This window comes from Purpureocillium takamizusanense, chromosome 4 (assembly GCF_022605165.1).
Source record: "Purpureocillium takamizusanense chromosome 4, complete sequence".
NCBI lineage: Eukaryota > Fungi > Ascomycota > Sordariomycetes > Hypocreales > Ophiocordycipitaceae > Purpureocillium > Purpureocillium takamizusanense.
Window position 1 is genome coordinate 284,842 of NC_063071.1, and position 12,853 is coordinate 297,694.

The window sequence follows — 12,853 nt, forward strand, 5'->3', positions numbered from 1 at the left end:
TTCAAGTGGTCGCTAGCGCGGGGAGGTGAACACAGTTGCGCCATCCGGCACGAAGATCTCGCGACCGATCTTACGTAGTATATCAAAAGAGGAGCCCCCTTGGCATGCCGCTACCCCGCACGAAACACAAGCATCAACATAGTGATCACCTCACACACAAAGATCGAAATCGCCTGCACTGCAAGACGGTACACGGCATCATCGTGGAAAAATGGCGGATGCGGCTGTGAACCTAACCGGGCCGCCTGGCCAGCCAGATATTGCCTACACGCCAGATTGGGAGAAGTACCAGGCACGAATCGAGAGGCGCCGCGCTAGCGAGGACCTGGCGCAAGCTCTACCTGATGGCTTCCCGAAAAGGCTCAGTTCGACACTGGCTTGGGATGGCGCCACGGTCGCTGAGCATTACAGCTATGCCTATCATCTCACGGAAGCAGACTTGCGCGAAATCGATGGAGCTGTGGCACACTTCAAATGCAAGTCATAGAGACGTGTTCAAAGAAGCTTTTTTGTTGTTCTGACCGAAGTCAGCTCTGGGCAAGCCTCTCGGCGAGTTGAGCCAGCAAACCTTCCCCCTGCAGGACCTGCATGCAACTTTGCGGGGCGTGTCCAAGGACGTTCACGATGGGCACGGCTTCAAGGTCGTGCGCGGTGTCCCAATCCACAAATATTCCCGTGAGGAAAACATCATCATCTACGCTGGCCTGGCAGCCCACGTCGCTTCCGTTCGTGGGCGACAGGACCACCAGTTCAACGGCAAACCCGCAGACGTGGTGTTGGCGCACATCAAAGACCTGTCGCGCGACTTTGACGCACAGAGCATCGGCTCACCTGCGTACACGGCGGAGAAACAAGTGTTCCACACCGACAGCGGAGATATCATTGCTCTATTCGCCTTGAGTGCTGCGGAAGAAGGCGGTGAGAGCTACCTGTCGAGCAGCTGGACCGTGTATAATGAGCTGGCGGCAACGCGACCCGACCTGATCAGGACTCTGGCCGAGCCCTGGGATGTTGACGAGTGAGTCCTTTGTGCCACGTCAAAAAGCCCTTCTAGAGCCATGGCTTACGAAGTGGCTTCAACAGGTTCGGTAAGACCGGCCCTCCCGGTTTCACGAGGCGACCGCTGTTGTATCACCAGCCTGCCACCGGCAGTGAGCCGGAGCGACTGCTGATCCAATACGCCCGCCGAGCCTTTGTCGGGTACTGGGGCCTGCCCAGAAGTGCAAATATCCCCGCGATAACGGAGGCTCAGGCAGAAGCGCTTGATGCGCTGCACTATACCGCCGAGAAGCATGCCGTGGCGCTCGAGTTCCAGCCGGGTGACATCCAGTTCGCCAACAACCTCAGCATCTTTCATGCGCGGGGCTCTTTCCGAGACTCTGCCCAGAAACAGTGGGTTACTTCATACGACTGACCCCCGTCGGGGTCGCGCATGTGACTGACACAATGTCTTTCTCCAGGCGCCATCTCGTTAGGTTGTGGCTTCGCGACGATGAGCTTGCGTGGAAAATACCAGAGGCCCTCAAAAGCAGATGGGATAGGGTCTATGAAGGCGTGACGGCAGACAAGCAAGTTTTCCCGTTGGAGCCCTCTATCCGGTCTGCATCCGCAGGGAAGGCGACACAGCCAACTGTGCAGCAGCAGCCTACAGCCGTTGCGGCGTCTGCCTGAGTGATACGTACGTAAAAGCTCACCATCGCTTCTTGTGGCACCACGTGGGGTGGGGGTTTGCTTGGTGAGCATGACAAGGTTGAAAGCTACCCAAATGCCAAAGTCGCAAATGCATGTGATGGCCCGCCGTACTCGGAGGGTCAACCTCAGGACGCAACCTGAATTACTGCTACTAACAGACGAGAACCACGCCACTTTGGTGTTGTTGGCCATGCATTGCAGCGCGCTTGTGGTGATAATGCAGTACGTACTATAGGCGTTTCGAGTATACGTGCACGGATGATATGTGACAATCACTTCTGAGCCCATCCCCAGTCGCCAGTCGTCGGACCCATTGGCATTGATGGGGCCGTGCGGAGGTAGTATCATGGGTAGGCGGAGCCGAATTTTAGGACGAACCGATATTAACTTCAGCGTCCTCTTCGCTGGTTTCACAACAGAGAAACACCGGCTGATATGGATCCACTCAGCCGTCCCGTCCGGCGTGGCTTGCGAATTTCGGAGAGCCTCCAAGTCACCAATACGCAAACGCTACATGTAATCTCCGAGGCTGCCCGTGTCGTGCACGAGATGTACCCCATGGGCTCTATAGGCAAGTCCCCGGTGATATGACCTGCTGCGGCGACGGCTTTGTCCCTGATTGACAACGAGAGAACCATGTTGGGGGAGATGGCCTGACGGGCGTCCAAGCTAAGCTTCAGCAGAGTTCCCCTCCACCCCTCCCCCTCCCCCACCATGTCAGATCGACGGCACTGTGGAGACAACCTTAATGCTCGATTTACGAAGCACCGTACATTCTAGTCCCATCCTTACAGCAGGGCAACTGTTTGGATGACGTTTATGGTGCTATTTCGAGAGATGGCGCCGAATCAGCCCAAATTGAGCCGGTCGCCGAATGCCGATGGAATGAAGACGGCATTCGAGGTGGAAACCTCCTTGCCATCGTGTACATACAGCGCGAACCAGCATGAAATAGCAAAGCGTTTCCAACCGGTGCCTTTGTCTACTGTTTGACAGACGAGTCGAAGCCGGGGTTCAAAGAGAGACCTTGCCAGGAAAAGTCCCCGAATTAGTATCCAGTACACCATGATGAACCTACCTTGGCATAACAAACCCTTGCAGCATGCTGCAAATCACGTAGAACCTTCCTGGCATTCAGCTCGCACAATGTCGCCGACTGAGCCGGCCCGAACGAGTAATTCGTAGGCATGCGAGCTAACAAGCTACCCACGCCTCGTGCCGGGCAGTGGTGCGTTCTGCTATCCATGGTTCCACGGATGACTGACGGGCCACGTTGGGCTTTCCCCGGACGCTTCTGGACGCAGCAGAGCCAATATTGCGGCGCGCGTGCAGAACGGCCGATCGGGCTGGGCCGTGATGAACTTAATCCCTGCTGTGTGGGCTGCACGCTGAATGGCTACCATGTGCCGTAAGCTCGTATTATGCCCGGCACCTGACTTCAGGCCTTGTCGTCGCCGTCCTTTTGCCGGGTTCACAGTTCTCGTATTGTGTCTGCGTTATGCTTGGCTTGTCGATCTGGTACGAGTCCCCGGATGAGGCTCTCCCCGCGAGGCTTCACGCCTCGAGTAAGCATGCTCACGCTCGTCGTCTCATTCGCGATTCGGCAATGGGTCGGCCAAATGCTGAGCCGTCCAGCGCAGCGGCGACAATGGGCTCGGTCGAGGCGACAAGAGAGCCCGCGTGGTATAAAAAGGGTTCCTGATGCCGTCTCTTCTTGACTCAAAAGTCGGGTAGTAACCAGCATTCCACTTGTCTCAATCCTTGTAACATCTCGTTTGACTGAGAAGAAAAAAAAGACCATCAACTTCAACCAAGCAGAAATGTTCAACAAGCTCAGCCTCCTCGCCGTTGGTGCCGCCCTGGCCCAGCTCACGTCTGCCGTTGGCTATGCGCGCGTCAAGAACAACTGTCCCTTTGATGTGACGGCTTGGTCCGTCGGCACCGATATCTCGCCTGCCCATACTCTCCGCCACGGCGAATCGTACGGCGAGCCCTTCACCCGCGATCCCAAGACTGGCGGCCGGGCGATCAAGGTGACGATTCAACCCGATGGCCTGTGGACTGGCAAGCCGCAGACCATCTATGCCTACAACCTGGATGGCAACACGATTTGGTACGACTTGAGCGATGTGTTTGGAGACGCTTTCACGGGCCACAAGATCAAGCTGGCTTCTTCTAACAAGGATTGCCCCGCGATCGTGTGGGAGGATGGCGTTCCCCCGGCCGGTAGCCAGGTGAAGAACTGCGGTGCTGATTGGGACGTCACTCTGACTCTTTGCGTGTAAGGATTTATTGGGGCTTGCATGGGGCGTTTGTTCGCTGGTACACCTGTTATGGCATCCAGTTCTATTCTGAGTACTATCTTGATAAATTGAAATACAGTTGCCTGCTTCAACTCTGTGGGACAATGACAACGTGCGACCTTGCCGTGTAGCTCTACTCAGTAGCTTGTCTCAGTGGTACATTCTACCAGGTTCGTTCATGGTGACTAACCCATAACTGCGTAAATCTGCCTCGGTGACAGGCTGTATTTGGCGTGAAGGGAGTGGCGCCCATTGTTTTCTCGTCGCAAGCCTCGTACGCTACCGTCCATTGCTCAACATCATCAATGTCATGAAGATCGGCTCATCACGCACTGTGATAATTTTTGTTCAATAACTAGTTCATAAGCAGAAATCTCCAATGCTGGGTAAGTCAAGGTGAGCTAGCAACTTCGTGCGAATGGCATCGCGCCGCCACTGTGACGGTCTTCCCATTGCCCAAACGCCGCCAAAATCACGACACGAGCCAGTGTGAGACACTCACCAACGACTTCCAGACTACAATGTTACAACCGGCACTTCATTTTGCAAGGCTCGGCATTATTAACAATCACAAGATGCAGCCTGTAAGGTCAGCCAGGCCGGTGTGCGTTGCCCATTAATTGGGATCAGCGGCCATGGTGGATGGCATCATACACGCTACTATGTCGTTGCGCATTCACGACCTCAGCTGGGAGGACGTAGGGGGCACTTATTGCAGGCCTCAACATCCGCAACCCTCAGAGTTGCCACTATAAGATCTCCTGTCTGCGTCTAGAGTCCAGCGCATGTCATTCCATCGTTATCGTCCATTTTGCTTCGACCTACGCCGATACTATTCTTCAAAGGTGTCGCATTGCCTGCATCGCCCACGCCAACACTCGCACGCACCAAACACACCTTTTCTCCAAGATGAAGTATTTTACCGCCACCATCTTAGCTGCTTTGGTAGCCGGCGCCGCTGCAGCGCCTGCTATTGTTCCCGGCCTTCCGGAAGGAGACTCCTCCCTCACCAAGACCTTGAGCGATCTTCCCGCGGTGCTCGGCGGTCTCACAGGCGGCCTTGGCAAGCGGAACACGCCTGTTGTTGATGACATCGTCGACGCAGTCCAGGACTTCACCAAGGGAACCCCTGTCAAAGGCCGCGATGTTCCCCTGCTTGGCGGCCACTCTGGGCCCCTTCAAGGCCTTGGGGAAACCCTTGACTCTATCGAAAAGATCGTCCCGGTACTCGGAGGCCGCTCCTCTGACGCGAAGTAATTGACCGTCGGACATTTATACGAGTCACCGAAGCGCAAACAATGCACAAGGTTTCTGACTGACCCAGTGCGTGGGACAAACGCTAAAGCAAAGTGATCGAAGCCACAACCGAATGGCCGGGAGGAGGAATTCTTCACGAAGGGGAGACTGCATTCTGTTTGTACATATCTTCAGCCACTGGACATTTCATATATACGTGTAATTAGTCAGGTTTCTTCGTATTCGCAGTCTGTCCACGACATTGTATGTGGTCGCTGTCGCAGGCATGAGTCCTGATGTACAAGTTATTGGACCGGGACAACCTTGGACCACGCATTACTCAGGTTCATAGAAGCGAAATTATAATATCTCCTCAGGCTTCACAATGACCCAGTTCTTGTCCGCCGTTACGGGCAACCCTTCGTCCTTTTGCTCCTGGGCATACTGCTTGATCATGCCATTCAACTGCTGCATGGACTTTTCCTTCCGGTTAATCCAGAGATGTATCCCGCCACGCGCGACGTCGACTCCATGAAACAGCATAGGCCCATCGCTTGCAGGTGTGTCTCCACCGACGATGATTGGCTTTCTCCAGTTGCTGATATACGAAAGCACGGCCGCCCACTTTCCAGTCTGCCACGTGTTTGGGGTCCAAAGCGTGGAAGTCATGACAAGATCCAAAGTCGCTGGGAAATTGTAGGTGCCTGCGGCGATTTGGGACCGCACTGACGTCAAAGCTCCCGAGGTTTGGTTCTTCAAGACGAGAGAAACACCGATGACGTTTTCCGGTTTCATGTTGTAGCCGTATTTAGGATCCGTGACCAATAATCGCACGAGCTCCTCAGCCGAGGCGCTCATGATGTACACCTCAATTCCATTGTTCATAAGCTTGTTGTAGAGCTCTACCTGGCCCCTAAAGATCCGAGGGGGATTGACAGTCGTGTTTGTCGGCACGCCGTCAACGTAGGTTGTTGTCGGGATCGACGAATTGAGAGCCATGAGCTCGTCGATGTAAACCTTGAGTTGGCGGAGCGGGATATTGCTGAAAACCTCGGCCGAGAAAGGATAACACAGAAGATCATCAATGTCGCACAGCCGATTGTAGTAGCTGTACAGGCTCTCTTTGTATGTGGGTGTGTCCATGAACGGGATGATCTTCAACGACGGATCAATCGTGTCGCGCGAGATGACCCCCTTGTTCTCCAAGAAAGGAATCATTGACTCCTCGATATCGTACCGATAGCTCGTGTTATCCATGTCAAACACGGCGTATCGTCCGGAGTGCGCATTGGCGGCAATCATGGCATTCAGAGCCTTGGCCGCGGCGGGAGGCCAATGCTTGAGCGCTGGGCCGGCAGTGCACTGCTTGGCCGCCGGCGCCGCCACCACCACCGGCCCTGCGAGCGCCAACGAGAGCAGCGAAATCAGCGTGATGGGTGCCATGGCGGACAGGTACATGTACTGGATCGGAGTAGTTTGGGCGTGAGAGGAGGACGCTGGGATCGGCCCCGCGTGTCGGGAGCGTGGTGGACAGGCATCCTTATATAATGCGTGGAATGCTCACGATGAACCCCTGTCAGTTGTCCGTTGGGGTGCCTAATAATGTCTCCAACGGTTCATCGGTGTTGGTCCGGAGTGGGCTTGGCTCAGCCTTGGAGCCGAATGAATGCTCGACGGGTGAAGAGGGGTCGGCAGGCCCAAATGGCGCGGCTACTACAAGAGGGGAAGCGATTTGGCGCGGCAGGCGGTTTACATTACAATTGGCTCGATAGCAAGGATGAGTGTTGGCGTCGCCCTTGTTTATAGCATGGCATAACTAGCCAACTAACCAAGGCGTTCCCGTACCTCGTAATACTTACCAGTTGAGCAGCACAACCAACGCGCTGAATGGCCTGTGACGGCGGTATGGTTGCTTTTGCGCGCCTGCTGTCAATATGACGGAAATCCTCGCAGCATCTGCGCGGTCTGGTCCCCATTCGCTTGACAGCTTCATATGAGATGAACTGATCAAGCATGATCCGCAATTCCCTCCACTCAGGCACCCATGATGTTTTAGCGGGCCAACCTGCCATCCTTGGGGTAGGTTCCACCGCCCCGTTCTTCGTGCTCCTGCTGCTCCCTGGTCCCTGCCTGTCCCCAACCTGCACCGCCAAGCACTAACTTGGCAACCGTCGTGCCAGCAACCGATTGCGGGGCATGGCGGCTGGTTTGCCGCGCTGGCGTCTCAAGCGACGGCGGGGGGGGGGGGGGCTAAGCTACGTACATACGAAGCAGACAGGTAGGACTCCCAGCTCTCAGACTACGCGCGCAAGGCCAGGCTAACAATTGCATTCGCCAAGCGCCTGGCAACACTCAGACTGGCGAGAAGGCATGGAAGCATGAGCAATATTGGTCAAAGAGAGCTACAATGGCCACCGGCTACCTAGCACTTCCAGGGCCAAAGAAACTCCTGTAGGCCAACGATCCGCCGGCATCGCCAACATCTCTGGCTGATCGTGTGCCATTCGTGTCCGAGTACCGTCCCAGAGTGGGCGGCCTGTCCCGGACAGTAGTCCCCCACTTGCTCTCCTTGCTTCCGAGCGTGAGCACGAGCTCCTTGCCCTCTGTAAAGAACGAGTGGTCAATCCAGTTCTTGTCGTATCGCTTGCCGTCCAAGGTCGCCGATTGGATGTAGATGTTCTTGTACGACGGATCAAAGTTGATGTTGCGAACCCTGGCCGTCTTTCCGGTGGTAGGATGCGTAATGTTGACGCTCTCAAAGTATGGCGGTATGATCAAGTATACGTCCTGGCCAGGATTGGGGAACAAGCCCATCATACTAAAGGCCAGAAACGATCCCATGGCGCCGCTGTCATCGTTGCCGGGCAGCCCGGGCGGCGTCGGCGCAAAGAACTTGGGGATGTAGAAGTGGCTGCGCAGCGCGGAGAGCGCGGGGCGCCCAGCGTAGTGGTATTGGAACACGGTCAGGAAGGCCGGTTCGTTGCCGATGTAGGTAATACCACGGTCGTGCAGGTAGTCCAACCGCCGTACGAAACCATCGGGCCCACCATACAGGTTAATAAGCTCAGCGTGAGCGTGCGGCACGAAACTGTAGTAGCAGCGCGGTTAGCCTTCTCGGGCTCATCAGTCCGGATTGTGGCGGTCTGGTGCATAGTACTTACAAGCCGTACTCCCAAATACTGCTCTCAAAGGTCTCCGGTCCATTGTTCTGGAGCGAGCAGACGCTCTTGTCGTCGATGTTGCTGCAGTTGAGCGGATTCTGATAGCCCCATGTCTGATTCAGGTACTTGGGCTGGAAGAAACCGGTGAACCCGGTATCGGTGCCATTGGGAAATGCCGAAGGCTGATCCGCCCGATACAGGTTCTTCCAGTTGCCACTGGAAGCAATGTACTTTTCCTGGTCTGACTTCTTCCCGAGACCGCCCGCGAGCTGGGAAATGCAAAAGTCATTGTATGCGTACTCCAACGTTCGGCTAATGCTGCGCGTCATGGTCCCAAACCCTGCATGACACAGAAACATCAGCATTGCATGCAAACAAGTGGACGCGTGAAATACTCACCGCGAAAGTCAAAGTCCTGCACGGGGATGTATCCGAGTTCTTTCCATGAGTCGATGCCGCCACGACCGTGGCAGCACCAGTCGTACGGCTCGACCTCGGCGTCCTTTTTCACCGCCTCGTACCCCTTGTCCCAGTCAATGCCTCCCTTGATGCCTTTGATGAAGACGTCGGCAAGCACATTGTCGGCATTAGATCCACCCTGTGTGTATCCTCTGTTGAAGCTCATTCGACAGTCGGGCAGCCAGCCGTCGTGTTCGTAGGTAGAGATGAGCGAGCGGACCATTTGCTCGACGGCGTTGGGGTCGACAAGAGTGAGGAACGGGAACTGAGACCGGAACAGATCCCAAATGCAGTAGAACGAGTCAAAGTACGGCTCGCTGCCACCCCAGAGGGGGTTCTCTCCCGTATAATTCTGTGGGTTCACCATGGTCCGGTAGATGCCAGAGTAGAAGTTGGTGGCGAAAGAGGCGTTGACGCCTTTGGTATCGATGACAATCGGCGACAGCTTCTCCCGCCACGCGTCGGACGCGTCTTTGGCGTGCTTGTCAAAGTCGAAATTGGGTATCTCTTTCTCGGCATTGGAACATGCCTGCTCCTTGCTGATGAAGCTCAGTCCCACGCGGGCCAGCACAGGGTTGTCCGCATTGACGAAGCGTACAAATGCACCGCCTGGCAGAGGATAGCCGTTGATGCCCTTGGAAATCTTGAGTTCTTTCACATCGGCACTCGCGCGGCTGTCGACAAAGATGCCGCTGTCAGCGATCTGCGAGCCGTGGAAGTCGGTACAAAAGTAGGCTGTATAGCGGCCCTGACCGAAGCTGGGCGCAAACACGCCGTCGCCAGTGACGCGGCCGGTCGCTCCGTCGACGTGGACCGTAGCATTGTCCTGTCGCGAGTTGGAGAGGTCGGTCAGGTCTTGCAGGATCAGGGGCTTCTGTCCCTGATCGCTCTTGGAGAAGTTGAAACGGAACAGAGCAGTGTGATGAGTCGCCGTCATCTCGACGCGCGGTCCGTTGTTGAGGGCTATGGCAAAGTATCCCGGCCTCGCCTTGACCGTGTCGTTGGCAAAGCGGCCGAACCGCGCCCTCGTGCGCTTGGGGAACGCGCATCGGTTGACATCGTCGTCAGCGCACGCGTTGTAGGCAAAGAGGGGGAAGTTCCCCAGAGACGGCTCGCCGCCGGTGCCCGAGTCGTGCAAGGCGCTGAAGCCGGTGACGGACGCGCCATCCAGCGTGAAGCCGCCCTGGTTGCTGCCGCTGTCGGTGTCGGCGACCGCCTTGGCTACGCCGTAGGGCACAGTCGCACCAGGGAAGACGTTGCCGCCATTGCTTGCGCCGATGAGCTGGTCGACGTACTGTAGAGGGTCGAACGCGGACGGCGGCGGCGGCGCGCCGGGGGCCTGGCCCTGCGCATATGCGAGAGTCGCGACGAGCAGCGCCGGGAGCCAGCCCATGGCCTTGGCTCTGCAGAGCGGCGTCATTGCATGAGGGGGATGGGGACGTTTGGCTGCAAGAGAAGACGCAGCTTCAGAAACGCGAGGCGAGAAAAGAGCAGGCTACTACTAACGTTGCTACTTCCAGACGTGCCAAGGGAGGTCGGGAATGCCAGGCGCCGCTTCGTCCTCGCGCATGCCAAAGGGGCCGCGAGGGAGAAGCTCGCTCGATCGATCGCATTTTATCGTCGCCGTGGCATGCGGCCGCCGCCCACTTCCCCTTCCATCATCATGAGCCCGTGAATGCAAGCCAACATCCAATCAAGCAGGTCATCTGCTAGGTCGCTTGTCGTGTTGCATCGCGTCGGTGGTGCTGCGGCCGGATGACTTGATGATGGTGATTTCGTGGGCGAGATGTGGTGCTCGTCTAAGAGTCGATGAGCCGTCTGCCGATCACGATAAGTTGCACCGTGCAGGGGGGATCAAGTAGGTACAACAGCACGAAGGCGCATGTTCGCCCCTGAGCCACGACTGGGGCTAGCGCAGGGGCCCGGCCCGCCACTTGACTTGGGGCGCGGAAATCGGTTGCCTTTGTAGCCGCATGTGCGACTCGGCGACGCGCGTTGAGGACGGTGGGCGATGGACGTGAAGCGCGCGATGCGAGGCAACATGTTAATTCTACCTACTACGTACGTTACTTGATGCGTAGCGCCGGCTCGCGACTCGTCACTTGACTGTGTCTCATGATGCGTACCGGTCGAGACCAAAGAGACTCTACTTTGGCAAGGTAGGTCGATGGGAAGCTCGGGCGCAGAAGCTGTGACATGGTCCAACTGTCGCACATGCCTTACGTAGGTGCTACGCCCAGCTTAACTGGTTGAGCCTAAAGGGACCGTAGCCGCACCTACGACTACGTAGAGGTGCTAATAATGCAGGTGAACCGGGAGAGGCTCACGCGCCGCGACGCGTCGCCACCTGACTCTTCCAGGGACGATCGCGCCCCGCCTGACTCCTGCTCCTGGCTACCTATCCGTGGGACCATACCCAAGGGAGACCGTGCCGTCTGTCGTAAGGAAACTTCATGTTTCCATCTGCCGCGTCCACCAGAGCCAACACGAGGGCCAGTGCACGGGGGCCAATTTCATGCTGCGGTCTTCTGCAAAGGCACTGGATGGGTATGAATGGTGAACGATGTGTATTGTGCGTGTAGCCGATCCAAACGTAATGGACCTGAGAACGAAGGCACAGCAGTTGAACTTTCTTTAGGAGGGGAGGGGTTCGGAACCAAGGGGATTATTGCATATGGTGGTCAGAGGCATCGTGCCTGAAATGGGAAAACCACGAGCACCTATTTTGCCCCTTCAGTCATGGCAAAGCTCCCTCGGGGGCCATAGCTCTGTCGGACAGGCAATCCGTGGGAACTGCTGGAAGGCACAGGCCAAAGGCCGAGGCCCGGATCGGCTCTCCAGGTGTCTTACACAGATGACCTGTTAGGTAGTAGTACGGACGAGTGAAGTGCTCCCAACTGTGGCTGGGGTCACTTGCTCAGGGGCCAGGAGACCAGCATTGTTGCGCGGCCTGGCCCCTCCGCCGGGGGTGTTCCAGGGCAGTTTCGCACTACTTCGTACGTACGTATAGAGGGGCTTCACAAAGGTTGGTTACAACTTCCCAAACAAACCCCACCAAAGACACCATTTTTAACGACTAGGTTCTAAATAATCTATTGCACGGCGCCATCTGAGCTCCATGTGTTCCCCGACGCAAAACTTAAGCTCGCAGCCATGTTGTCGGAAGGATGCGACGATCCACGATGGACGCGCAAAAACATTCGTCATCGTCCCCAAAGCTGTTGATTCAACCTGCATCGTGAAGGTGCGACCGCAAGTTCGTCCGTGTATAAAAGCTTGAGTTAATCGCCGTAGCTGGGAACTGAATTCCATCATCATAACCAGAACAACAACCTCTCTCATCAACAAAGCCAGCTGCCTACCTTACACCGTTTCTCTGTTGTACACTGTACACCCTTGCAACCATCACCCATCGTGAGCCTCCACGACACCTCTCGCACCATGCACGCCTTCGTCCTCGTCGCCTGCCTTGCTGCCGTGTCCTCGGCGGCTACCGTCCCCACAACTTCAGGCGGCGGCAACGTGGCGCGTCGCAGTGGTGGCGGCCTCGAATCTCTGCACCAGGCAACTCGGCGTGAAGGCGACAAGGATCTCGTGCCGGCGAACTGGCCTATGTCTCACTGCGGCTGCGACAACAAGCTGGCCGAGAAGGACACCAACGACGCAGTGGCTGCTCTTGTGGCGCAGATTCCTGACGGCGGTCTCCCCTTTGCCGGCACGTCCATCCACAGCATCAGTGGCGGCACCGTCGCATTCCTGTGTCGATGGGAGGAGAAGAACCATGAGCTCGTGCACAAGGGGGACGTGACGGAGGCGCTCAAGGTTGTCACCGACCGATGTGGCTTATACAAGGCCGGCTCGCTTTCTGGCCATATCGCAGGCAAGAAGCCCGACGACGGCTTCGGCTTTTGGGTCGGATATATGCAGTGGACGGACGGCCTTGACTTTTGCAAGGATGCCGCTGCCTCGCCTGCGACCGACTGCCCCAAGTCCAAGTAGAGA

The 12,853-nt window shown here is 56.5% G+C and overlaps 6 protein-coding genes across 6 annotated transcripts; 4 read left to right on the plus strand and 2 right to left on the minus strand.

Annotated features, from left to right (window-relative positions):
* The first annotated feature begins 95 nt into the window (after window positions 1-95).
* JDV02_004733 (uncharacterized protein) lies at window positions 96-1,930 on the plus strand. Its single transcript, XM_047985966.1, has 4 exons — window positions 96-476; window positions 532-1,018; window positions 1,084-1,392; window positions 1,461-1,930. Exons 1-4 carry the CDS (start codon window positions 212-214, stop codon window positions 1,669-1,671), a joined length of 1,272 nt encoding a protein of 423 aa, XP_047841946.1. The 5' UTR covers window positions 96-211; the 3' UTR covers window positions 1,672-1,930.
* A 1,495-nt stretch (window positions 1,931-3,425) lies between these two features.
* Window positions 3,426-4,107, plus strand: JDV02_004734 (uncharacterized protein). The gene has a single exon (XM_047985967.1). The coding sequence runs from the start codon at window positions 3,513-3,515 to the stop codon at window positions 3,975-3,977; it is 465 nt and encodes a 154-aa protein (XP_047841947.1). The 5' UTR covers window positions 3,426-3,512; the 3' UTR covers window positions 3,978-4,107.
* A 797-nt stretch (window positions 4,108-4,904) lies between these two features.
* Window positions 4,905-5,252, plus strand: JDV02_004735 (uncharacterized protein; the record flags this gene model as incomplete). The annotated part of the gene is made up of 1 exon (XM_047985968.1): window positions 4,905-5,252. One exon carries the CDS (start codon window positions 4,905-4,907, stop codon window positions 5,250-5,252), a length of 348 nt encoding a protein of 115 aa, XP_047841948.1.
* A 173-nt stretch (window positions 5,253-5,425) lies between these two features.
* Window positions 5,426-6,718, minus strand: JDV02_004736 (uncharacterized protein). The gene has a single exon (XM_047985969.1). The coding sequence runs from the start codon at window positions 6,687-6,689 to the stop codon at window positions 5,592-5,594; it is 1,098 nt and encodes a 365-aa protein (XP_047841949.1). The 5' UTR covers window positions 6,690-6,718; the 3' UTR covers window positions 5,426-5,591.
* A 351-nt stretch (window positions 6,719-7,069) lies between these two features.
* JDV02_004737 (uncharacterized protein) lies at window positions 7,070-10,854 on the minus strand. Its single transcript, XM_047985970.1, has 3 exons — window positions 8,792-10,854; window positions 8,393-8,732; window positions 7,070-8,319 (listed from the first exon to the last, which is right to left on the minus strand). Exons 1-3 carry the CDS (start codon window positions 10,269-10,271, stop codon window positions 7,650-7,652), a joined length of 2,490 nt encoding a protein of 829 aa, XP_047841950.1. The 5' UTR covers window positions 10,272-10,854; the 3' UTR covers window positions 7,070-7,649.
* A 1,438-nt stretch (window positions 10,855-12,292) lies between these two features.
* Window positions 12,293-12,850, plus strand: JDV02_004738 (uncharacterized protein; the record flags this gene model as incomplete). The annotated part of the gene is made up of 1 exon (XM_047985971.1): window positions 12,293-12,850. The coding sequence occupies one exon, from the start codon at window positions 12,293-12,295 to the stop codon at window positions 12,848-12,850; it is 558 nt and encodes a 185-aa protein (XP_047841951.1).
* Window positions 12,851-12,853: the final 3 nt, after the last annotated feature.

What these genes read in the sequence shown, in the direction of transcription:
- JDV02_004734 (XM_047985967.1), top strand. Translation starts at nt 3,513, where the DNA reads ATGTTCAACAAGCTCAGCCTCCTCGCCGTTGGTGCCGCCCTGGCCCAG.
- JDV02_004736 (XM_047985969.1), bottom strand. Translation starts at nt 6,689, where the DNA reads ATGTACCTGTCCGCCATGGCACCCATCACGCTGATTTCGCTGCTCTCG.
- JDV02_004737 (XM_047985970.1), bottom strand. Translation starts at nt 10,271, where the DNA reads ATGACGCCGCTCTGCAGAGCCAAGGCCATGGGCTGGCTCCCGGCGCTG. An exon ending in GCAGGACTTTGACTTTCGCG is followed by an intron (nt 8,733 to 8,791) that starts GTGAGTATTTCA and finishes TGTGTCATGCAG; the next exon opens with GGTTTGGGACCATGACGCGC. An exon ending in AGTATTTGGGAGTACGGCTT is followed by an intron (nt 8,320 to 8,392) that starts GTAAGTACTATG and finishes CTGCTACTACAG; the next exon opens with TTTCGTGCCGCACGCTCACG.
- JDV02_004733 (XM_047985966.1), top strand. Translation starts at nt 212, where the DNA reads ATGGCGGATGCGGCTGTGAACCTAACCGGGCCGCCTGGCCAGCCAGAT. An exon ending in AGCTGTGGCACACTTCAAAT is followed by an intron (nt 477 to 531) that starts GCAAGTCATAGA and finishes GACCGAAGTCAG; the next exon opens with CTCTGGGCAAGCCTCTCGGC. An exon ending in CGAGACTCTGCCCAGAAACA is followed by an intron (nt 1,393 to 1,460) that starts GTGGGTTACTTC and finishes GTCTTTCTCCAG; the next exon opens with GCGCCATCTCGTTAGGTTGT.